This window comes from Diabrotica undecimpunctata, chromosome 7 (genome assembly GCF_040954645.1).
Source record: "Diabrotica undecimpunctata isolate CICGRU chromosome 7, icDiaUnde3, whole genome shotgun sequence".
Lineage (NCBI taxonomy): Eukaryota > Metazoa > Arthropoda > Insecta > Coleoptera > Chrysomelidae > Diabrotica > Diabrotica undecimpunctata.
The window spans coordinates 98,537,891-98,564,721 of NC_092809.1; the positions used below are offsets into that span (position 1 = coordinate 98,537,891).

General features: G+C 33.3%; 1 protein-coding gene and 10 non-coding genes across 11 annotated transcripts in view; 7 read left to right on the top strand and 4 right to left on the bottom strand.

The window, feature by feature from the left end:
• yellow-e (L-dopachrome tautomerase yellow-e) overlaps positions 1-26,831 on the bottom strand; it is a 183,539-nt gene that overhangs the window by 60,798 nt on the left and 95,910 nt on the right. Inside the window, exon 2 of the mRNA XM_072537844.1 lies at positions 3,102-3,249. Coding sequence (XP_072393945.1) covers positions 3,102-3,235 — 134 coding nt within the window. The 5' untranslated portion in view covers positions 3,236-3,249. The remainder of the gene's footprint in view (positions 1-3,101; positions 3,250-26,831) is intronic.
• On the bottom strand, positions 1,249-1,320 carry TRNAG-UCC (transfer RNA glycine (anticodon UCC)). The gene has a single exon. It is a non-coding gene; the product is annotated as a tRNA-Gly (tRNA).
• Positions 1,580-1,651, bottom strand: TRNAG-UCC (transfer RNA glycine (anticodon UCC)). The gene has a single exon. It is a non-coding gene; the product is annotated as a tRNA-Gly (tRNA).
• TRNAG-UCC (transfer RNA glycine (anticodon UCC)) lies at positions 6,708-6,779 on the top strand. The gene has a single exon. It is a non-coding gene; the product is annotated as a tRNA-Gly (tRNA).
• TRNAG-UCC (transfer RNA glycine (anticodon UCC)) lies at positions 8,781-8,852 on the top strand. The gene has a single exon. It is a non-coding gene; the product is annotated as a tRNA-Gly (tRNA).
• Positions 17,956-18,027, bottom strand: TRNAG-UCC (transfer RNA glycine (anticodon UCC)). Its single transcript has one exon. It is a non-coding gene; the product is annotated as a tRNA-Gly (tRNA).
• On the top strand, positions 23,679-23,750 carry TRNAG-UCC (transfer RNA glycine (anticodon UCC)). The gene has a single exon. It is a non-coding gene; the product is annotated as a tRNA-Gly (tRNA).
• On the top strand, positions 24,228-24,299 carry TRNAG-UCC (transfer RNA glycine (anticodon UCC)). Its single transcript has one exon. It is a non-coding gene; the product is annotated as a tRNA-Gly (tRNA).
• On the top strand, positions 24,436-24,507 carry TRNAG-UCC (transfer RNA glycine (anticodon UCC)). Its single transcript has one exon. It is a non-coding gene; the product is annotated as a tRNA-Gly (tRNA).
• TRNAG-UCC (transfer RNA glycine (anticodon UCC)) lies at positions 24,731-24,802 on the top strand. The gene has a single exon. It is a non-coding gene; the product is annotated as a tRNA-Gly (tRNA).
• On the top strand, positions 25,027-25,098 carry TRNAG-UCC (transfer RNA glycine (anticodon UCC)). The gene has a single exon. It is a non-coding gene; the product is annotated as a tRNA-Gly (tRNA).

Genomic DNA, 26,831 nt, shown 5'->3' on the forward strand with positions numbered 1-26,831 from the left:
GCTATTCTAACTTTTGATATTACAGCCCGAAAGAGTTCAGTTGAGCTGCATCCAAACCATTCTCTGAGGTTTCTCTGTCAGGAAATTCTTCTTCTACCTATGCTTCCTCGAATCCAGTATCTCCCTGCTGTTCTCTATTCTTCTTAGTACTTCTTCATTGGTTATTCTGTCTGTCCAGGAGATTCTCAGCATTCTTCGATATGTTCACATTTCAAATGATTCCAATTTAGTTAGACATTCATATTATTGAATCCACTACTAAGAATGCACTACACACTACTTGTAGCCTTTTCTATTGATGTACTAATTTCTTTGGTATAATCGTTTGTTTCATTCATGTTTGCCCCTAAATAGTTATAATTCTGAACTCGTTCTATCGCCTTATTATTTACGAGAGGATTGGTGTATCTAATATTTTTCTTTGATATAACCATGAATTTTGTTTTCTTTATGTTTCGTGACAGACCAAATTCTTCATTCACTGCAACAACCTTATCTAAAATTCTTTGTAGATCTGTAATATTTTCTGCTATTAGTATTGTATAATCAGCATTTCTAATTTCACGTATGGGTAGGCCATTTATTTTTATGCCTGCTACTTCATCTTCTAATGCTTTTTTGAATATATCCTCTGAGTATGCATTAAATAGTGATGGCGACAAGACACAACCCTGTCTAACACCTCTTTTGATTTTTATTTCATTAGTTTTTAAATTATTTACTCTTATGGCAGCTTCTTGTTCATAATACAGATTATTTATTATTCTTATAGCCCGTGTGTCGATGTTCTTTGTTCTCAGTAGTTTTATTAACGGATTATGTTTCACTGTGTCGAATGCCTTGTTATAATCTAGGAAGCAGACATCCTGGTTTACATCTAAACATATCTGTATTAGCACATTTACTGCATATAATGCTTCTCTTGTTCCTAGAGCATTTCTAGATCCTAGTCTGTTTGTCCAATGTCTTGTTCTAACTTTTTATATATTCTACGATGAATAATCATAAGGAATACTTTTAGTATGTGGCACATTAGACTGATGGTACGGTAATCGCAACATTCAATAATAATAATAATCGCAAATAATCAATAGTTGTCAACAAAAGAGGGAACCAAGTTGTGATTTTGTTTGTTTTATAAAAAAATGCTCACTTCCAGTCAATATTGTGATTATCAAAATACCGAAACATTGATAACCTTGATATAGGGAGTTCACTCTCTAACTATACACAATAATTTAAAAAACATGCGATGGCCGGGAATCGAACCCGGATCAACTGCTTGGAAGGCAACTATGCTGACCATTACACCACCATCGCACTTAGATGTGCCTAGAAATATGCACCAGGGACGGCTTTGGATTAAACGCGTAAAGTTGTTAAAATAATTTAGTTTACATAATTTAAATATCAAATAGTTTTCAACAAAAGAGGGAATCAAGTTGTGATTTTCTTTGTTTTATAAAAAAATGCTCACTTCCAATCAATAATGTGATCATCAAAATACCGAAACATTGATAACCTTGACAGAAGGAGTTATATTTCATTCTCTAACTGTACACAATAATTTAAAAAAGTATGCGATGGCCGGGAATCGAACCCGGATCAACTGCTTGGAAGGCAACTATGCTGACCATTACACCACCATCGCACTTATATGTGGCTAGAAATACGCACCAGGGACGGCTTTGGATTTAACGCGTAAAACGCTTGGAATAATATAATTTATATAAGGACTGACGATCTAAAACGTTGCCAGAAAAACTGAATTCAAGAGGCACAAATTTGAAAAAGGTGGAAAATTGTTAAGGAGATCTATGTCCAATAATCCAACACTCCTAAAATCGTTTTCAAAAAAATTATTTAAAAAAATGGGCGAAAAGTATAACCAGCTGGGTTAACCATGTTGTTAAGCTGGGTTATGTTTTTCAAAACTGACGGTTGACTTACTTGGACTCGATCTTGTAGGTAATAGCCTCCTTTTGGTAGAAAAAAAAATCTGAGCGTGGTGTTTTTATTGTTGTTATTCTCGGAGTATCATATTCTGATTGATTTGAGTGTTTTATTTGTTTTGATTTTACTAGCATGTGTTATTAGTGACAGTGTGCGATAGTTTTCACATCGGGTAGTAGTTCCTTTTTTGTTTGGCGAGATATAAGTTGAGATACACCAATTAGATGGTCATTTTCCTGAATTCCAAACAGTGATACAGATAGAATGAATGGTATGTAATCCTTTGTTACGTAGTAAGTGTAGTATTTCACCTGGTATTGAATCAATGGTTCTCTAAGGTAGTCAGAGGGCCACTGATTTTCTGCTGGTACCTCGTTATTTTTATATAGCTCGCTACAGTAGTTTCACCATGTTTCCAATATTTCGTCAGTACCGGTCTTTAGATTACCTTCCTTATCTATTACAGATCACATTTGAGATTTAAATTCTCTGGTAAGGAGTTTGATCTTCTGAAATGAGCCCCTCGGTTCATGTTCATTTTGATAGCCATGGTTCTCTATCTCTCTGCATATTTGAAATATGTAGTCAGCATTGTGTTTGCGGCACTGTTTTCTGATTTATTTTGATAACGCTCTGTATTCATCGTTTGATCCGTATCTAGTTTTATGTTCTTTTCTGCGTTGAATCACAGTAAACGTATTGTCGGATATCCACGGTTTACGGCATGTGGAAACCGCTGCCTCATAGTCTTTTGCAGCCTCGGTTACCTTATCTTTGAGTGATCTATTCTTTACACACATTAGAACTTCAAAAAATTGATTTAATGAGCCTAAGAATGGGGGTCTAATGCCTCTTGATTAGAGTTAAGGTAGGCGCCTTTTTTTAAGCCAGTCTGTCCCCGTTTTGCATCCATTGTTGTTCGTTAATGACTTCGAAATGGACCGTTTCTTCGTCTGTCCTATTCATTGGTTTTATCATTTATTCAGTGTATTAAATAGTGAAAGAGAAGGACAAATTGCTATAGATTAGCAAAATAATGAGATGAAAAATAAAGAATCTAAACATTCTCCAAAATGTCAGAAATATTTCGATGGTATAAGTGAGGCAGCAGACAAATAACTTTCTAATTAAAAATAACTACTACTTACTTGATATCCCTATAATCAAAATTGAATGGCAAATCGAAGTCTAAGAAGTTCCATTGGTTTACAACATCCAGCCTCACATTTAACACCATTTGAAAACAACATATTAAGTAAACAGCCGATGATGTCATGGACATATTTCTGATTTAACCTGAAACAAATAATTAAAAAATTAATGATACAGCAACAAAAGTTCAAAATAATTTTTATTATTTCTTAAACCACTGCATCTTTTTCTGTAGGTAGGATGGTGTCCAATATTTAACAAACAATATTATATATAAATCACTTTAACAAAACAGTATAAACTGTACCTAATCATTATTTCCTGTGGGGGTGGGAAACTTGGATTCCTGGACCTTTACAAGAAAGGTATTATCATGAAATATATATTATATATATATATATATATATATATATATATATATATATATATATATTATGGTATTATATATGTATTATTATGGTAAGCATTATTATGGTATGTATGATGTATTTAAGTGATGGAGTCGAAGAAACCTGGGCAAAAATTAAGTCTAATATCTTAGCGTCGGCCAAGGAAGTTCTTGGTGAAAGAAACATAAATAAAAATAAATCGTTCCCAAGGCGAAGAACTCCATTGTTTTGTACAGAAGTGAAGGAACCATAATTACAAGACAATTTGAAACGAAACACATGCACTTGTAAGAAAAAGAAAAAATGATCACTGCAAACGCTTTTCGAAAGAAATGGAACATGAATTTATTGTCTGCAAAAGGAAATATTGCGCTTCATGAAAGGTCAAAGAACTGAGGTAAAGGAACTAATAGAACCAAAACACATAAAAAAGGATGGCTCCATATAAAGGAAGAACAAACGACGCTAGAAACGGAAACACCAGAAATTACCACAAGTGAAGAACTTAATATATATGTACAAGAAGTTCAGAAAATACTTGAAAACTTGAAGAACAGAAAAGCAGCAGGTAAAGACGAGATACCAAACGAATTAATGAAATATTGTGAAGCAGCAATGACAGAACAATTAACAACATTAATTAATAAAATTATAAAACACAATAAAATACCGGAAGAATGGAGAACTAGCGAACTAATTCTACTATTAAAAAAAGGGATTAAAAACAGCCAGAAAACTATAGTGGTTTTTATATAAACTTGTTAAATACTACGCTAAAACTTACAACTAAAATTGTAAGTGCTAATAAATCAGAGGATAAGTTTAGCAGATAAACAACCGGGTTTTCATAGTGGAAGATCGTGTGCAGATGCAATATTCGTTATAAAACAAATTACTGAGAAATCACTGAGTATAATAGACCAGCATTTCTGTGTCTGATTGACCTAAAGAAAGCATTTGACAGAGTAAGACTCAAAGATGTAATTCATCTTCTGTATCATAGAGAAGTTCCCCTAAATATTATAAAAAATATCGAAAACAACTTACAGAAATAGAAATAGGCAGCGGAATAAGACAAGGGGATTCATTGAGCCACATGCCCTTCAATTTGATCGTAAATGAAATCATTAAAAGCGATAACAAAGGAAGAAGATACAGAATGGGAAACAAAGAAATAAAAATACTCTGTTACGCAGACGACGCAATATTAATAGCCTAAGATGAAGATACTCTGCAAAACCTGGTCCACAGATTTAATATAAGAGCAAAAGAATTTAATATGAAAATCTCATCTCAGAAAACTAAAACGATCGTAGTCGGCAAAGAACCAACCAGACGTAAAAAAGAAATTATGGCATCAGTATTGAACAAGTAATGCAAATAGAATATCTCAGAATTACACTGTCTAGCTATGGAGACCTGGACAAAGAAGTGAGAGATCAAGTACAAAAAGCTAATAGACTGATTCGCCACTATATGGCGAAACAGATACATTAACACTGAGATGAAGTCAAGAATTTATAAAGCCAGTGTAAGACCACTAATGAGATATGCCTCAGAAACAAGTCCCGACACACCCACAACGCAAAGACTACTGGAAACGACAGAGATGAGAGTATTGAGAAGAATTACAGGAAATACGCTGAGAGATCGAAAGAGGAGTGAAGACATTAGAAGAAAATGTAACATACAGTGTATAAATGCATTGACACATAATAGAAAAAAAAAATAGAATCACCACATAAGCAGCCTTACCAAGTTAATCTGGGAGAAAGCTCCGAGAGATTTACGAACAATGAGGCTAACCACTGACTCAACGATCATAAACGACCAGATCATAAATAATTAGATTTAATAACAATGAGGCTACCTACTGACTCAACGATCATTATTATTATTAATATTATCCAGATTTAGCCATACGGCTCACAGTTCCCTCTAAGTAGAAAATTCACTCATCTTGGATACCTACGGTATCAAAAGGATTATTATTATTATTATATAACAAATAAGGGCAGAGGAGCAAGCTCCTATTATGCCCAAAAAACAAAACAAAAATATTCGTATAAACCCAATACCAATTATAAAGTGAAGTAAAGTTAAACAATTAAGTACATCATACAAAAATTGTGAAACAATAAACAAATAACGCGGTCCAAAAATATCATACCTAATCCCATAAAAATAAAATAAAAAGTTATCAAGTTTATTTTTAAAGATGTTAACACTAGTTGCCGATATGGTGTCTTGATCTAAATTGTTTCAGATATTAAATATTCTATTTGGCAAGAAATTCACCCTGGACCTTGTAGTAGTTTGTTCTGTCGTTAATTTGTAACGATGGCCTATTAATATTTCGTCTTGATTTAAAGTAAATATGTTGTTTAGGTTTCCAAAATTATGTTTTAAAATACGGAAAGACATAATTAGGTCACCTCGAAGATGTCGCTGCTCGAATGTCGTAAGATGAGCCATGGATAGTCTATCTTCATAGTTAGGTCTTACACGGTCGTATGCCAGTCTTGTGGCTTTACGCTGAACATTTTCAAGTAGGATTTTATGGCGACTGAGATCTGGATTCCACACTGGCCCGGCAAACTCAAGAATAGGTCTAACGTATATTGAGTAAAGATTACTAACAGAGATTAGAGATATACGTGTAAAACATTTACGGATCAAAAACAGTTTCGATATTGCACCTTTACACACCGACACTATCTGATCTGACCAATTTAACCCACTATTAATTATCACTCCAAGATCGTTGTGCGAGGTTATCGAGTTTAAGGGAAGCCCATTAAGGTTTGAAGTTGTTGCTTAATAGTTGGATTTACATATCATGAACGACCGTTCGAGATGGAAGCGTCTTTTGCAGTCAGAAAAGACCCACCCTGGGTTGTAGTGCTACCCTATTGTTGTAGAGAAGTTTATATTTTCTTCGTATGTATTTTTTTGTAGTTATCTAATAATATTCCCTATTTATCTGTATCTTTCTATAATCATTCCATACCTTACTATGAAAGGAAATAAGCGTATAATAATAATAATTAAAATTTAATTGATGAATTTAATAGAATAACTAATGGTGTAAAATAATTACATATAAAATATATATTATACCTATATTTCATTCATAATGTATTTTTAGTTTAAAATTGACCCTTACTCGCTTCACTTCATTTAATTATATAAAATAAAAATCGCTTTTTATGTGCGATGGTGGTGTAATGGTCAGCATAGTTGCCTTCCAAGCAGTTGATCCGGGTTCGATTCCCGGCCATCGCATGTTTTTTGGTTTTGCCTTTATAATTTACTTTAAATTATTAAGAAAATGTTCAAATTAAAAAATAATTTCAGTTATATGGAAATGTATATTAATTTTTCTTGAAAATATATATATTCTAATTCTATATCTACCAGCTTTTAAAGGTCTAGTAGACTGGTACAATATGTTTTTAAAGGATATGTAGTAATGGAGAATATATTGGAGATAGGGTAAGTGCCCTAGTTGTCGGCACAGGCCATGTGCCGACAACTTCGATTTCGATGTACTTATGCAAGAGCAATCATAAGCCAGACTATAACGAAACCAAATTCCGAAGACAACCAACTTAGTACGATTTTAGAAAACTTATAATAGAAAAACAAGAAAATATTGATCAAGAAGTACCGTATGTAGGAGGCAAAAAGTCAAGAAAGAGAGTGCCCCATTTAATGTAACACGCCAAACAATTGTGATTATATCGTGGAAACTGCCGATCACGGGTTTTTCTACACTTTACTATAGCAACTGATACCAGAGCGAAAGTCATCTAGTGGTAGGGAAAAAATGTATGAAGAAAGAGAAGAAGCTAAGCTACAGAAAGAAATGAAGAAAGAAAAAAATAGAAAAAAACATGAAATGCACAAAATAACCAAGTAACAAAGAATCCAGAAAAACCAAAACAGGTCAGCAACTTAACAGCATTTTTGACGGAAAACGAAGCTCCGACGACAAAAAAATCCATTATACCAACCCAGCGAAGTTCTCCAAGTTCAAGTAATCTAAGCAACGAGGGGATATGATCAATTCCAATGCGACTTCCTACAGATAATATCATTCGTAATAAGGGATTGTGTTTTATATGTACGAAAAATGAAACAGTTAAACAGTAGCAAATTTTGCAATGAAGTGCCAGAACTGTATGAGAATGGACCATTACAAATGCCTACTGAAAAAAGATTTATACACACCTTATTATTTATGTAAAGTGTGCCAAACAAATGCGTAGTTACTTATCTTTTCTGTTAATACGATAACATTTTTATTTTAAGTTTCAATTAAACTTTGTTCATTCAGTTAAGGTTTTTATTTCAAAACATTTCAGCTTAAGTTACAGTTTTTTTTTATTTAATAAATGTAAACATCTATTTAAAATGATTTGAGCTCTTGATTGTTTCATTCTGTTATTATGAAATTGATGCCATTAACTGCAGCAAGATGTGTAACAATTACTGCAGGTAGGTGCCAATGACTACAGCCATGTGAATGCCAATAACTGCAGTCAACGTGTCAATAATAGTACCTACTTTCTCTGTTTTTTAATTTTAATCAATTTCGTTTAAATATACTAACGTTATTATTAAAAACAATTTTGTGATAAGAAAGGTAGGACATCACACAGCCCAGAATAAAAGTTCCCGAAATTGTGATTCTTTTCTTTTGGAACTCGGAAATATTTTTCTCGGTACTGCGTTACCCTATATAAAGCATTGCAATACCTAGATATGAAAACAAACTAAGAAAGTTAATGAATATGACATTAACTGAGACTGTGCTAACTAATGACACTATACTAACTGACTGAGACCTAAAACAGGATAATTTGAAGATGATACGATACAGATCAGATGATCAGAACTAGTATTAGTATGCAGAGAATGGAGAATAATAGTAAAAGCATACAGCGGAACCAGACAATAAAGAAAATAACAATTGTTTTTGGGAATGTAATGTAAATTGTATCTAAATAATTTAATGTAAAATTTGTGAAATGTAATAATGTAAAAGACCAAACGTCCTACCCCTACAAGGTTTAGCAAATAAATAAAAACATTTCAAGCGATTTTCAATAAAAGTTACAACAATGTTTTAATCATTGTGGTAACATACATTTTAAATCAGATTGACTAATTAGTCACAGCCAAATTAATAGCTATTATTGCTATTATTATAATACAGTACTACATGCATAGTTCACCTACGACTCTAGAGACTCTAAAAATTTATTTCATTTTACTGTAAGTGCGATGGTGGTGTAATGGTCAGCATAGTTGCCTTCCAAGCAGTTGATCCGGGTTCGATTCCCGGCCATCGCATAATTTTTTTAATTTTTACATTGTTGTTCATTTGTTTATAAAAATATAGTAGGTACCATAATTATTTTTAAACTTTATTTTTATACTTTATTATTATTATTTGCACTCTGCACTCATTAATATTACTTACATTTTGTTGAGTTATTTTTAGGTTTTTGCTATGACAAGAATTTTCTTGTCATATGATCTTGAATGATCTCTATCAATCATTTTATTTTTATTTTGTACAAAAAAATAATTATTAATTATTAAACCAAAACTGTACGTCCTTTTAACTTTTCCCTCCGGGAGCTCTCAGATCTTGTCGTACCTGTCAAGACTGATTAATAAATAATATGAAAGAGTATAAAATATTTTTACTACACTTTCTGTTCTATGCCATGTATATTTATAAAAAGAAAACAAAAGCTCTTAGGGAAAACTTCCAGTAGTTATCTGTATCTTCCTTTCCGTTGAGCTCTTGTCACGGCGAAGCGACACTCTAAGTATTGTTAGCTTGCTCTGCCTCCATTGACTGCAATTCTATGGCAGATCCTTCATGTAGGGATTTTCTCACCCATCGTGTTGGAGATCTTAATATTGAACACCTTTCCTTCTACTATTAATAGTTCCATAATCCCCGTTTATCTTGCTATGTGGCCGAAGTAAATTAGGTATGCTCAGTTTACTTTTTCAGTAGCCTATTTTTTACATTAAGCCCTTCCAAAATAGACAAGTTGGCACTGATCAGAACACGCGTAGAATTTTTCTGTAGACCCACATTTCGTTAATTTTCAATACTATCATCGAGACCGTCATCTGTGAGTGATTGTGTACAAAGCCAGATTAATTAAATTCATATTTAATAAATCACACAAATATCCATAATATTGGATAGTTGCTATATATTGCTATAATTATATTTTCTCTCGGGGGAACCTGTAACCCCTAGAGAGCGCGTCCCCAGGTGGCGAATAGGGGAATGCCCGATCCGGTTTACCGGTGGGTAGGAGGGCAATAAAATACCTCTCGTGGACCAACAGGTAATTCACCGAATGATTGCCGGTATAAGCGATCCCACCATTTACTGGCCAACGGCTTCGGGCGGATGAGCTAGTATGTGGAAGGGCACTCTTTTGTCCTGAGATAGAGAAATCGGTCTCGAAGGCGGATAAACCAAGGATGGGCAAGGATGGTCAACGGCGGAAGTATGCAGAAGGCAACGGGGAACCACTGCATTAAAGACTCATAGAGTACCCCTAGTTAAGTCATTATGGTGTACACCAAAAATACTGGAAACCCTACTGATCATGGGAATAGGATACCAAGATCCGGCAGAGTGAGAGAAACACATGACTACAAGGCTCACTTGGTCGTAAACATGCGAAATCCGTGTATAAGAGCACAGAAACCAACAAATTTAAGAGTTGCAACGTGGAACGTTAAAAGTTTGTTCTCTGCAGGAAAACTGGATAATGTTGAACAAGAAATGAATAGACTAAACATCGATGTTTTAGGAATCAGCGATACACAATGGCCAGGATCTGGGAAATTTTCGACGCGAAATGATGGCGTATTTTATTACTCCGGAATCGACAACAACACCCATCGTTACGGAGTTGGAATCATTATTTCAAAGAAATGGAAAAACTCTCTGATTACCTGTATTCCTTATTCAGAGCGTTTAATATTAATAAAAATTAAAGAAAGACATAACTTAATAAATCTTATTCGAGTCTATGCATCATCAGCAGATAAAGATGACAATGAAATAGAACAATTCTACAACGATTTAGAAGAAATGCTGAAAACAATAAAAAGCAATACATTAACATAATAATGGGTGATCTTAATGCCAAGGTGGGTCAAGGTAAAGTAGGAGAACAAGTAGGAAACTATGGACTTGGAAACAGAAATGACAGAGGAGATCTAAACTTAGAAACAAAAATATACGATAAGAAACAGGGGAAGAAATAAATGAAAACCCCCGTTCAATGCAGCAACAGATTAACGATGCAAATAACGTTAACCAAAAATTAAAGTACATAAATACAGCTATACAAACAGCAGGAAAGAAACATCTTACAAAACGCATTAAAAAGAAAATAAAAGAAGCCAAAGAGGCGTGGATTAAAGAACACTGTGAAGAAATGGAAACCTATGAGAAAGAGTACGATGGGTTCAATATGCACAAAAAAGTAAAAGAGATAACAGGAAGCATAAAGAAATGCCAAATAGGTAAACTTAAAGACAAAGATGGAAATCTTATTGTAGATCTAGAGAATAAAATAAAAAGATAGACAGAATACCTGAATGAATTATTTGAAGATGATAGAAACAACTTAACTTAGATAATCAGTGCAACTGGGCCAGACATATTGAAAGAAGAAGTAGAATACGCAATAAGAAACGCTAAAAATGGAAAAGCAAATGGACCTGATGAAATTCCTATTGAACTGTTGAAGCTTTTGAATGATAAATTAGATGATAAAATAAGAGGTACACACCTGCTTTATAGACTTTGAAAAGGCCTTTGACAAAGTAGGCCACAATAAACTCAAAGAAATCCTGGAGGGTAAGAATATCGACATACACCAGAGACATACAAATAATATTAAATCTGTACTGGAATCAGCGAGCTAATATAAAAATAGAAGACAAAACATCGGACGAAATAGAAATACGTAGAGAATTACGATAGGGTTGTATATTGTCACCGCTCTTGTGTAATATCTACAGCGAACAAATATGCGAAGAAGCTCTCTCACGTGCAAACGAAGGGATAATAGTCAATGGAGAAGTTATCAATAACATTCGATATGCTGACGATACTGTGATAATAGCAAGAACAGCGGAAGATCTACAACATCTAGTTGAAAGTATGAATGAGATATGTAATAACTACGGAATAAGGACGAACGTCAAAAAAACCAAATATATGACCTTCAGTAAGAATCCAAGACATGACACTAGTATCGCAATAAACGATACCCAACTCGAAAAAGTAAGCGAATACAAATACTTGGGAACCCTCATCAATGAAACAGGTGACCAAAATCGCGAGATAAAAAGACGTATTGAAATTGCCAGGTTTACCTTTATAAAAATGAAAAAATTATTTTGTAATCGTGATATTAGTATTCAGCTACGAACTAGAATGTTAAAATGCTATTTGTTCAGTACTTTGCTTTACGGTGTTGAGGCATGGACTCTTAAACAGAGGAATGTTAAAAATCTTGAAAGCTTTGAGATGTAGTGCTACCGCCGTATACTAAAAATAAGTTGGGTGGATAAAATTACAAATGAAGAGGTAATACGCAGAATAAATAACGATCCCGAAGTTATACTGAATATAAAAAAGAGAAAACTTGAATACTTAGGTCACTTGATGAGAGGACAAAAGTACACATTCCTACAAAATATAATGCAAGGAAAAATCCAAGGACGCAGAAATCCAGGCCATAGAAGAATGTCCTAAATGAGAAATTAAGAGAGTGGTTTGCCTGTACCACTAACGAATTATTCAAAACGGCAGTAAATAAAAATAGAATCGCCCTAATGATATCCAATCTCCGATAGGAGAGGCACTCAAAGAAGAAGAAGCTATATATTTTGTACCAGACAGCACCCTAATACGGGTTATTATATTTTCAGCATTTAGTTTACCATGTACCGTTGACCTGAAAATGCATAGCAAATTATAGTATGCGAAACCGGTTGTTGGTGATAGAATAAATTGATTGTCAGTAAGTCCTATTCTTATTTCTTTTAACTTTTTGAAATGGACTTACACAGACAACATATTATTCAAGATTAAAATTTAATTTAAAAAGTAATGACATATTGTCGATGATTAATGAGTTAACAGAAACGGACTATCATGATCACTCACTCGAAAGAGATAACGCTAAATGTATGTGACCAGTACGATAGACTGAAACCAACTGTTCACAATACTACAAAAGTTAATTAACAATGAAAAAGTAATTTTTCCCCGCAAACTATTTCAGAGACTTATCTAATATATATATTTTAGTTGGGCGAACGCGGGAAATAAAAATTTGCGTATTGTCTCACATCAGTTTTAATACTAAATCCGAATCCATCTTCAGTTTTTCAATATTCATATTTCGATCCAATGAAATTTTATTATGCACACAAATAACTAGTTACTAGAATGCAAAGTAACTTTATTTCCCATAAGATTAGCAGAATTAAATATAGATCCGTAAATATTACTTTTACAAATAAAAAGAAACGACACTGCTAACTACAGTAACCATGATCTTATTTAACGGCAAGAGTAAGTGGCAGTCAGAAGAAAATATGTAGCGATTACATAAACTCGTCTATTAAGTTCATTAACAACTTACTAAGAAATGAGAAAGTAATTGGTACATATCGTCGTTGTTGCAAGTTGTTTGCTTGTGTCCAAACCTTACGAAACGGCAATTCAAAATTTCAAAATAAAGTAAAGTAAAAAAAAGTAAAAAAAATCTTATTTATTATATATATATATATATATATATATATATATATATATATATATATATATATATATATATATATATATATATATATATATATATATATATGAATATCAATGATTTATTTTAACAGAAATGGGCACACCAATGCAGCTGGTGACACTTATTAAAAATCTGCACCAGTCCAATACAGCAACAATACGACTAGATCAGAAGTTCTCAAACAATTCAAGAACGAGAGAGGTGTTAGACAAGGATGCGTGTTGTCACCTTACTTATTTAGCATTTATGGTGAACATGTCATGAGGTAGTAACACTACACTTATTGCAGCAAATGAGCAAGAAATTTTTTTTTGCAGGAGTTTGATCTCCTGCGAAGAGCTGAGTACGAAAGCAATACAGTTGGTCTGAATATCAATAAAGCTATTCAATTGACTAACATATTACAGGAATACCAAATAGTGGACAGTTTTGTCTATCTCGGGTCTTAGATAACTAACGATGGTAACTGCGAAGCAGAAGTTCGGAGACGTATTGGTATGGCAAAAAATGCGATCTATCGTGTAACTAAAGTTTGGAAAGATAGATCTATCTCTCAAAATATCAAGATGAGACTGGCGAATTCCCTTGTATTCTAAATATTTCTATACGGGTCAGAGACTTGGACTCTTCGCGGACGTGAGCGTCAAAAAATTGATGTCTTTGAGATGTGGTGCTGGAGAAGAATGCTGCACATACCTTGGACAGGTCATAGGACAAACGTTTCCATTCTTGACCAACTCGAGATTTAAAAAATGCTGTTCACAATATGTCTGCAACGTATTCTGCAATTTTTCGGTCACTTGCTTCGCAAAGGTGACGATAGTTTGGAGAGATTAATTGTTTCTGGAAACTAGATAGTCCGACCAAATTAAGAATTCAGCTAGAAACTCATTCTGCAAAGCTCTCAGAGTAGCTAAAGATAGAGACCAATGTAGAAAAATTGTTAGGAATATTGGAAGAAATCATGATCCTCAGTAATGGGGAAACAACAATAGAGAAGATATTGAAGTCCTTTTATACAAATTTTATACAACTTTTAAAGAGTACAAAAAAAATTGTTCGTATATTTTAAAAATGGCGCCAAAAATATTGCTCCATGACGGACAGTTAATCTCTAGAATGGCAAATCTTAAACATAAAATTTGAGAAGGATTTTAAAAAAGAAGTGCCCTAACGTGATAATTTTCCAGCAAAATTATAAATTCTTAAAAAAAAAATGGCGGACATTTGAAACAAATTTTCTTAAATTGATCTTTTTCTTACTGTTTTCGGGCACAAAAATTTGGTATTAATATTGTTGGTCAAATTGTAGTAAACTATTTATAGAAAAAACAAAATGCATCAAGACTTAAAATCGACTGACTAGATTTCGAGATTAAAGATTTTGAGAAAAACAAAATTTTTTAAACTGGTGGATAGTTTTAAACAAATGAACGGGGTATTATGGGATAGAAAGATTACAAAAAATATAAAGAAGACAATATATCACACTTTAGTACGTACCTACATAGTGTAATGATTCGTAGAGCAAAGCATTGCGTAATAAACAACCGAAATGAAGTGGATGAGAAAAAGCTGTAGAATAATATGACTGGATTGTATTAGAAATGAGGAGATTAAAAGTAGAATGGTAGTAAAACAAGTAGCTACATTAAAGAAAAACTTTTAATTTGGCATGGACACATGAGAAGAGCAGATCGTACAAAGTGAATATCAAAGTTTTCGGATTGGAGCCCGATAAGAAAGGGAAAAAGTGGCAAACCTGAAAGATCATGGAGAGATGAAGTGAACGAGGCTATGGAAAGACGAAACCTTAGAGCTGAAGAACCTTAGACCTCAGAAAGAACTATAGAAACGGATATACACCTTTATAACAGACCTTTTACCTAATTATATTAGCTTCCGATTTTATTTTTTATGTATAATGAAGATAACATGTTTTCTTTCCAATTCCTTAATATCAGTAATATCTTTTTTATTTTCGTCTTCTTACCCTAATATGCGATTTCTCTTCTGTTATATATAGTTGATTTTTCCGTGCTGTGTCTTGTTTAAGGTATTGTTTAGTTACTTATTATGGCATTAGTGATTCAGTATAGAGATAGTGATAGGGATCCAATCAATGGCCATTTATAGTTCATTCAATTTTTTCGGACTTTATCCTATTTAATCATACAGAAAATTCCTCGACGGGAAGTTCTCATCATTATGAGCGATTTTAATGCCAAGATTGGAGCTGGAGATAAGACACAGTACATTGAAGCACATGAATTTGGAGTCAGAAACGAGAGAGGAGACCTCCTAGAAAAATTCGCAGAAGTCTCAGAACTAGTTGTCACCAACACATTCTTCCAATTACCACCTCGCAAACTGTACACGTGGAAATCCCCTCAAGACAGATCCGGGAGAATTATTAGGAATCAAATAGACTACATTTTAGTAAATAAAAGATTCTGAAACAGCTTTACAACTGTCAAGACTTATCCTGGAGCAGACTTGGAGACAGACCACGTTCCACTGGTGGGAGTCTTTCGAGTTAAACTCAAAACAGTGCAAAAAAGGAAAGCACAATTATACGACCTACGTATGCTGAAAGACCTTGATACGAGGATGAGAAGACAAGGTACGTTAAACGAGCAAGTGACTGCAATTAGAGACGAATCGAACGAAGAACAAACGATCAAACATATTACAGAAATAGTGCAAAATGTAACGGATAAACACTTAAAGACAGATAGATTAATGAAGAAAAAATCATTAATGACAGATGAGATCCTGAAACTATTGGACGAAAGAAGAGAAGCCAAAAATGACCCAGATAAATATAAAACCATAAATATATTAATAAGAACGAAAATCAGAGAAGCGAAAGAAAAAGAAGCAAGGGAAAGATGCGAAGAAATTGAGACTCTGCATTCAAAGTACGATAGTCACAATGTACATAGGAAAGTTAAAGAACTCACAGGGGGACTAAGACGAAGGTAAAAAGGAAATATAACTGCTTCTGACGGAAACATCATCTTAGACAAACAGAGTAAAATAAGAACGTGGAAAGAATATCTAGAAAAACTATTTGAAGACCAAAGAGATAACACCTTTGAGCTAGAAGAAGAGGTAAATGATGAACCAAGAATATTACAGCAGGAAGTTTACTCCGCAATAACACAGTTAAAGGATGGCAAAACGGCAGGCCCTAATAATATACAAGCAGAACTACTCAAACTAATGGACAACGAATCAATAGCAATAATCGCAAAGATATTCAACAATATATACAACTCTGGAGAAATACCAACAGAATGGCTAAAATCTGAGTTTATTGCACTTCCAAAAAAACCAGGAGCCAAAAAATGCGAAGATTACCGTACTATAAGCCTCATGAGTCATCTCCTAAAATTGTTCCTAAAGATAATTCATAAGAGAATCTACAAGCTGTGTGAAAGTCAAATTTCCCCCAACCAGTTCGGGTTCACAAATGCTGTTGGTACTAGAGAGGCTTTATTCTCAGTACAAGTCTTATTCCACAGATGCAGAGACGTCAACTGCAACGTATACGTATGTCTGGTTGATTACGAGAAAGCGTTTGATCGAGTACAGCACGCCAAGATGATGCAAATACTAAAAGAAACAGGAATTAACAACCAAGATCTGAAAATAATTAGAAGTCTCTACTGGAATCAGACAGAAAATCTCAGAATTGAAGGTGAACACACTGACTATGTGAAAATCGTGCGTAGAGTAAGGCAAGACTGTATTTTGTCTCCTCTAATCTTCAATCTGTACTCTTAAACAATATTTATCGAAGCTTTGCACGAAACTGAAAAAGGTATTCTACTAAATGGTTACCGGCTAAACAACATCAGATATGCAGATGATACCATAGTTTATCAAGTTTATTGGGTGAAACGACAGAGAAAGCTCCTGATAAATTGTAAATTATTTACCTATTAAAAAAATCTCTGTCTTTACTATTAAATGAATTAATTAGTTAGTCATTAGTTTAATGTACGTAGAGCGCACTACCAGAAAATGCAGATCTTGTATTTGAAAATTTCGTGTATCAGTAAAATTTATAGAAAGTCGGAATAATGTTGAAACCACTGTTTTTACATGTAATTTAGATTATCAACTTTTCTAAGTGGACGCTAATTGAATAGATAATTAGAATTTGTGCATTTCCTTGTATTTAACAGTATATACATGATTTGTATGTTATATAAAACTAATTTAGACTTGTTTCGTGATTTGCAGACTAATATTTTTAATTTTAACAACTATATTTTTTCATATATTTCACATAGCTTCTTTGAATTTTGCAGTATTTTGTTTTAATTGCTAATATTAATCTTAGTTTTAATCATTTATAGGGTTTCCACTAGAAAAATATTTTCTAGTGTTTCGATAACATCCAGTTGTTTGTTCTACTGTAAAACTATTAATTTGGTATTTTTCAGTTTCTTATTCTTAGGTTTCCAATTATATTAGTGATAATTTAACTACAAAGGTTTGCATTTAAATATATGTTTATATAATTAGACAATAAATTAATAATAAAAATAAAAATTATAAAAATTTTTTGAGAAACAAAAAGTAAATGCGATGGCCGGGAATCGAACCCGGATCAACTGCTTGGAAGGCAACTATGCTGACCATTACACCACCATCGCACATGCGTGTCAAATATATCATTTAAAAGGTAGTAGTTCTATTATTCAAAAAGAATTACTAGGAATTACATTACAGATAATAATATGTATGTACTAAAATATTCTCAATAATTTCATAATTGAACACACCTAAGCGAATTCATGAATGCATCCTAAAACCTAAATGTAAATATTAAGTTTATATGGGGTTAAGACACAATTGATTCTAATGAAAACTACATTTTTAAATACCGTTTGATGTTGAAAAATTAATGAAATTAACTGACTTTGGCCTCAATCTTGTAGGCAATAGTCTTCTTTTGGTTGACAAAAGCCTAAGGGTAATGTTTTTACCCTCGGCATATTAAATTCTCATTGTTTTGTGTCTTTTATTGTTTTATTTAATAAAGAGACTCACCCGAATTCTCAACCACATATATGTAGAGGGCAACATCCCGGAAGAATGGCTTAAATCGATATTTTTACCTCTACCAAAAAACAACAATCCCAAATCATGTAATGACTATAGATTGATAAGCCTAATGTGCCACCCTTTAAAGATTCTCTTGAAAATTGTTCAAAACCGAATTTATAAGAAATGTGAGGAGCAGATAGATGAAACTCAGTTTGGCTTCAGAGGAGGCATGGGTACAAGAGAAGCATTATTTGCGTTGACGGTACTCTTGCAGAAATGTCGGGAATATAACAAGAGTGCATATGTATGCTTCATAGACTTTAGGAAGGCCTTTGACCGAGTGCAGCATATGAAGTTAATAGATGAATTAAAAAACATCAATTTAGACAAAAAAGACATTGAGTTTATTAAGGCTATATACTGGAACCAGAAAGCAGTAGTAAAGGTGAACGATATAGAAACAAATAATATACCGATTGCGAGAGGGGTAAGGCAAGGATGCGTCTTGTCTCCGACGCTTTTCAACGTGTACTCACAGGTCATATTCAGAAAAGCCTTATGGGAAAGAAAAGAGGGAATAAGAATTGGTGGAAAAATCATAAACACCATGAGATTTGCAGATGACACGGTAATTATGGCTGAGAGTATAGAAGAACTACAAACTTTACTAGATGCAATAAATAGTGAATGCATTCAAATGGGACTTGACATCAACACAGATAAGACCAAATTTATGATAGTATCAAGGACTCCAATAAATAATGAACAACTAACTCTTGGTGGACAGCAAATAGAGAGAGTGACAAAATATAAATATCTGGGAGCTTACAACAACACAGAATTAGATCCAGACCAAGAGATCCGGGTACGAATAGAAATGGCAAGGGCAGCGTTCTTAAAATTCAAACAATTGTTCTGTGACAAAAATCTGAATACTGCGCTGGGACTGAGGTTTGTTGAATGTTACGTCTGGTCGCAACTATTGTACGGGGTAGAAACATGGACACTAAAAGCGCAAATAGTTAAATAGATTGAAGCCTTTGAACTTTGGATATACTGGAGAATGTTAAGAATTCCATGGACTGCCAGGGTCACCAATGAGGAAGTGCTAAGAAGGATGGGACGAGACAAAAAATTGTTGAGAACGATAAAAGTACGCAAGACTGCATATCTTGGACACATACTAAGAAATAATAAATATAGTCTTCTGCAGGTCATCATGCAGGGTAGAGTCGATGGCAAAAAGGGAATAGGTAGAAAGAGGAAGTCATGGCTGCGAAATATTCGAGACTGGACAAACATGACTGTAGACGAATTATTCCACGTTGCAAAAGACAGAGAAGCTTTTAAAAATGTGGTCGCCAACCTCCGTTAATGGGGACGGCATAGGAAGAAGAAGAAGATTGTTTTATTTGTTTGTATACTGTGTGTTTAACGTAGATTATGTGTTTGTGTGTTGTGTGTTGCATATGTATTGTGTATAATTTTAGATGATGTCTGCAACTTCCTTTAGTTAAGGTGATTAATTACTCTCTCTATCTCTCTCTCTCTCTCTCTCATTCTCTCTCTCTCTCTCTCTCTCTTTCTCTTTCTTTCTCTCTCTTTTTCTCTCTTTCTCTCTGTATCTCTGTCTCTCTTTCTCTCTCTACTTGAATACTGAAGAGAGCTTTACTAGTTCCAGTACCATTTCTAAATCCAAATTGGATCTCTTCCAGCTCGATTACAGTTCGATTACATAACACATGTATAAGAAAATTTTTTATATCCGACACCTCACACTTGAGGGAGAACTTGTCCCCAATGGTACCAATCATATTAATAACCTTAATTACGCTGCTGATAGTACTCTCATTGCTGCATCTAAAAAAGAATTATAATAACTCATACAACGACTTGAAGAAAAAAGTCGGTTAACAAATAGTAAACCAAAATGATGATAGTAGACTTCGAGAACCGAAATAATTTAGATAAATATAAAGAAAATCTATAACATCGAAACGATTAACACTTTTACTTATATCAATATCATCATCATCATCATCATCATTCTCAGCATATTCTACCAACTATGGTGTAGCCTCCCTTATATATTCATTCTTCATATCCGCCCACGATTGTCTAAAATTCGCTTTTCTGTGCCATGTTGTACCACCTTATTTCCTTATGTCATAGTCCCATCTTAAATTTGGACGTATTTTTGATCTCTTGACGCCTCTTGGATACCACAGTGTAATTCTAGTGGACCACCTATTGTCAGTTCTTCTCGTTAAATGTCCCGCTCACTGCCATTTTAAAGATTTAATTATATGGATTACACCGGTAACCTTGATTTTCTGTCTGATTCATTCTATTATTTTTCGATATCTCATTATTATTCCTAGCATGCATTGCTCCATTGACCTTTGAGTGACTTTGGATTTCGATATTATCCCTTTCCTCAGTGTCCAAGTTTCGCAGCCGTATGTCATGATTTATAGTATACACTGATCGAATGCTTTTTTCTGCAGGTGGATTGGCATCTTCGATTTGAGTATAACTGAATTTCTAACAAAAGATGTCCAAGCTAGTTTCATTCTTTTGTTGATTTCTGGAAGTAAGGAGCCAGATTTGTGTATTAATTGTCTCAGGTATACATACTCGTCTACTTTTTCAAGTGCAGTGTTGTTTATTATTGCATCTTGGACATCCACTAGCTCGTTGTACATGGTTTTTGTTTTTGTCAAGTTCATTTTAGGCCAACTTCATTGCTAGCTGCATTTAGGTCGCTTATAAGTTCTTGTAGTTCTGAAGGTACAAGACATTTCATGAAATTACTATACTTGGAGCTATCGACTAGGAACTGAAATAGAATCTTCAAATTCGTTGGGATATTCTTTCTCGAGTAATGGTATGGATACTGAAGTAATCGATCACCGGAATTGCAATGATTACGACTATATAGTTCTACCAAACTATATTCTTTGATTCTACTTCCACAAATTACAATCAATCTTATTTTGATTTATTCAATATCAACAACAAATATTGCTAATAAAAACTGAACAATTGGTAATTTTTAATATGCATGAATTATGATGCATATATCTCTGATGTTTGGGAAAAAGGGCTTAAGTCATAATTTCACAAAAAAATTTTTTGATGCCTTCTGGACCAAAAAAATCAGCTATTTTTATTGGTACAAACGATTTAAGTCTACCACATTATAATTCAAAGTTATTCACGATGATATGAAGGTCACAAACATGATTGTTCGATATGGTATGGCAATAAGACTTAAGTCAATTTACGTCTCTTGTACCATATATTGGAGAATAACTGCTATGATCTAGAAGGCATATGTCTTGACATAAGCCTTGCTGATCTTAATTTATTTTCGGTTGTTTGATCAATAGGTAAATGTTTTTATAAAAATATTGTGTATACACAGAAAAATAAAAGTTTGGCTATTAAATAATAATACATAGTGACATTAGTTATATTTTAATTACTTACTAAATAGTTAGTAAGTAATTAGTAGTTAGTAGGAGATATAGTTTATCCTGGAAACTGGCTGAGCCAGTTTCCAGGACCCTATATGAGGAAGAATTTCACAAAATGAAATTAAAATTTAAAGAAAGAAAAACTGATACGTGTCACAAATGTGATGTATATAAGATGAAACTGGAAGTTTGTGATAATGAGGAACAAAAACAGATGATTGTGGAAGAGACCAATTCACATCATGAGGCAGCAGACTTAGCATATAACACAAAGAAAGAGGATAAAGCAAGAGCTCAGATTGATCCATCCATTAAATGCTACACCTTTGATTTACAGCAGTGTCTTCCAACGCCAGATCTAGAAACCTCTGTGGCGTTTTACAAAAGGTTGTATTGGACATATAACTTGACCATTCACGATTGCGCTACAGGCAAGGCATCTTGTTATTTATGGCACGAAACTTTAGCCAAGCGTGGTGCAAACGAAATTGCATCGTGCCTCTATAAAGAAATAATGGATTTACCAGATTCAGTCAAAAAAATTATTCTATACTCTGACACATGTGGAGGACAGAACAAGAACTCGCACGTAGCCGCTATGTTCACCTATCTACTACAACAGAAAAATACAATAGAAGAAATTCACCACAAATTTCTAATACCCGGCCACACCCGAATGGAATGTGATGCAGATCATTCTTTAATAGAAAAAAAGAAAAAAAAAAAAGAGTGCTACTTTAATAGCTCATCCTCACGACTGGGCTACATTAATAAGATGTACCAGTAATAAATTCAAAATAGTAGAAATAAAACAAAACGAATTTTTGGACTTCGCAGAACTTTTAAAAGGTCCATTAGTCCAAAAACAAGAATAACAGCGGTGAGCATTTTTTATGGCGTGAGTGCCAATGGTTGATTTATGGCCGGATATTCGGTCAATTCGATTATAATACATCTCTAAAATGTGATACACCTTTTAAGCGTATGTCATTAAGAAGGAGAGGTCGCGGTCACACCATTAATGTCACTTCTGCGTACACGGGTCCTCTTCCTGTCACAAAAGAAAAAAAGAAAGATCTACTAGATCTCATTGATTTGATACCTCCAATATTTCATCAATTTTACAAGCATCTTCCAACTACCCTAAATATACCGGAAATTGATCCAGATCTCGAAGAAATAGATCCAGAGATTTGAAAGACTGTTGCTATAATAATCATCTTTATTTTCTAGATCTGGTTTACTTTTATATTACTTTTTCATTTTTATTAATAATTATTTGTTAAAAAACATATTCATTTGTCAATATTTTGTCAGTAAAATATTTAAGCTGTTTTGGTTTTAATTCCCAATCCATTATAATCACTTTCAATGGTAGATACACAAAAATATAATATAGAAAAGTCGCGGTCAGTAGGTCTTAAGTCAGTAAATAGTAAGATCTATATGTCTTAAGTGCATTTAAAATATTAAAAATCTACGAAAATCGTATTCTAACTATAATTATTATTTTATTATGGTACATTAAATGGTACTATTGTACTAAATTGGTTAAAGGTAACATGTGCGATTTATAACAATTCTTGAAACATTCAAGTATTCCCCCTGTAAACTTTGATTTTATGACTTAGCCCTTTTTCCCAAACATCAGAGATATTATTGTTGAATTATTATACATAAATTTTAATATACTTACATAAATAATTAAAATAATAATTATTAAAGCACTTATTTCATTCAAATGCGCCGGTGACGCTTATTTCTACAGTAATATGAGTGCGATGGTGGTGTAATGGTCAGCATAGTTGCCTTCCAAGCAGTTGATCCGGGTTCGATTCCCGGCCATCGCATACTTTTTTTTTATTTTATGTAAATACCTAAAGAATCAAATAATTTTTTTTATTAATTTAGATATAAACTAAAAGTCACAGTTTATTAGCCAATAAAGCTAAATTCAATAAATATTGAATAGCCATTTATTATAAAACAAATCTAACCATAGTTCGCATTCATCGACAGGTGTTGTTTATAAAGAAATGAGTGGTAGTTAAGAGCCAAAATAAAAATAATTGTATGCTTGTGTAAAATAAACAATTAAAAAATAGTAAATTTTTAGCTTACGAGTAGCGAATAATTTTAATTATGCAAAAATTACATTTTAATAATAGTAGGTAACACTGTTTTTTTTTTATATCATTCATCATAATATTCCTAGAGCACTCCTATAGAAATCTCATTTACCAAGTAGGTACTAAGCGATATTAATAAAAATATACGAATTTTTAAGCTCCGTGCGCGCTTCTACTGATTTCTACACTTTTTTAAGTGCGATGGTGGTGTAATGGTCAGCATAGTTGCCTTCCAAGCAGTTGATCCGGGTTCGATTCCCGGCCATCGCATATTTTTTTTAAATTATTGTGTACAGTGAGAGAGTACTATTATAGTATCAATCATTTAAATTAAATTAATATTCCAAGCATTTTACGCGTTTAAACCAAAGCCGTCCCTGATGCATATTTCTAGCCACATACAAGTGCGATGGTGGTGTAATGGTCAGCATAGTTGCCTTCCAAGCAGTTGATCCGGGTTCGATTCCCGGCCATCGCATCTTTTTTAAATTATTGTGTACAGTGAGAGAGTACAAGAGCCTCAAAGTTTCACTATTTTGATGATCACATTTTTGATTGGAAAATTTTAACTAGTGATCATTTTTTTATAACACAAAGAAAATCGCATCGGTTTAAATTATTTAAATTAAATTATTATTCCAAGCATTTTACGCGTTTAAACCAAAGCCGTCCCTGATGCATATTTCTAGCAACATACAAGTGCGATGGTGGTGTAATGGTCAGCATAGTTGCCTTCCAAGCAGTTGATCCGGGTTCGATTCCCGGCCATCGCATCTTTTTTAAATTATTGTGTACAGTGAGAGAGTACAAGAGTATCAAAGTTTCAGTATTTTGATGATCACATTTTTGATTGGAAAATTTTAACTAGTAAGCATTTTTTTTATAACACAAAGAAAATCGCATCGGTTTAAATCATTTAAATTAAATTAATATTCCAAGCATTTTACGCGTTTAAACCAAAGCCGTCCCTGATGCATATTTCTAGCCACATACAAGTGCGATGGTGGTGTAATGGTCAGCATAGTTGCCTTCCAAGCAGTTGATCCGGGTTCGATTCCCGGCCATCGCAAATTTTTTAAATTATTGTACCATAACGCTTGGTTGTATTGCTGTATAACTTTTAATAGCCGAGTCTATATGTCGTCTGTCATCTCGAAAACGTTCCACCCTTATGCGCCCATCAGAACCACCCAATCAAAACCTAGATTCATCACTGAATCAGACAAAATTCCAATGGCCATTCCAGTTTTGCGGAGCTCTACATCATTCTAAGCACTTAGCCTTATGCTTGGGCTCAAAGTTGACACCAAAAAAGGGCGGTAGGCTCTCAGTCCCATTCCAAATAATCTTTGATTACCTGTGATTCTTGAGACTACCATTTCTGTAACTGCATCTAAATTATCTCTTACTTGATGTATGTACACTGTCCTATCTACATCCTAAGAGCAAGAAAAATAAGATGGCAAATCACGGCCTTCCCCTTCCTCCAAACTCTTAACACCGTTGATGGATTAGCTTATATGGGATTAAACCACCATTGATTGTAATGAAAATTACATTGTATAATTGAATGCTATGCTGGAACAACGTTGTAACCGCCAATACTTTCATATGTGGGTTTTCCATGAAACAACGTTCTATGTGTGCATAATAATGACTGTGCAACTGTGCAATGCTAATAAATTTTATCAACGTAGAAAATGTAGTATGGAAAAGTACAAAATAACTCAATCAGTGTGGATACAAATTAGCTTAGGTGATCCAAACACTATACGGTTAAGAAAACCCCACAACAATATTCAACCATGTTCATCTTATTATTTAAAGTCAACTAAAACGCCTATAACTGAAGTAACTCTTGCTGAACTTACAGAAGCCTATGAAGGGCCACTACGAATTAAAAAAGAAAAGCATGCCAATTTATTAAATATTGTCGAATATATTCCACTACAGTATGTAAGCTACTATCAAAATCTTAAGAGTGAATATTATTTTGATATGTACGTCATATAAAACATGTTTATAAGTAATTTGTTAATATATACGTTTCTCAATTTCACTTGTACTTCATTTTTTATTTCCAAAACAACGTTTTAACCGCCTTACTTCTACAAAACAACGTTTTAACACGGAGGACAGGGATTTAACACATTGTTTTATTACAATATTGTATATTGTTCATAAATGCTTGTTTTGAATAATCTAATGCTATTTTTGTTGATATTAATGTCCTATAGTCTATCATATTACGCTCATAAATATTTTCTTTTTCAAAATAATCAATTATAAGGTGTTTTTTTCAATTTGTCGACAAAATGTGATTTGGCATTTTTGTTCCAGGATAGCATTCAATATTGTTATTTGACGATTCGATCTCTACTCCGGACGAAATGATCTCTGGAGTGGAGATCGAAACGGTATTATAAGATGTAATTTTCATTACAGCCAATTGTGGCTTATTCCTATATTAAACATAATATTTAATACAAATTTGTTAAAGTAAAATTAAAAAAGAAAGTAAATATATTACTCTGGTATAAAATAAATATATAGGTAAACCAAAAACAATACCAACTAATATTGTGAAATAATAATTACATACCTCGTACTATATGTAATAATATAATAGACTTATTGTTTATAACTATTATGACAAATTATATTTAATCTAATCTTGTTTTAGATTGTAACTATTTAATTGTTTTTATTTTTCAATTATTTTATGCTTCAACGACCATAAAGAAACAAAGCCCGCAAACTAAATTAAAGCTTGCTCGCTATAATGAAACTAGAGTCATCTGA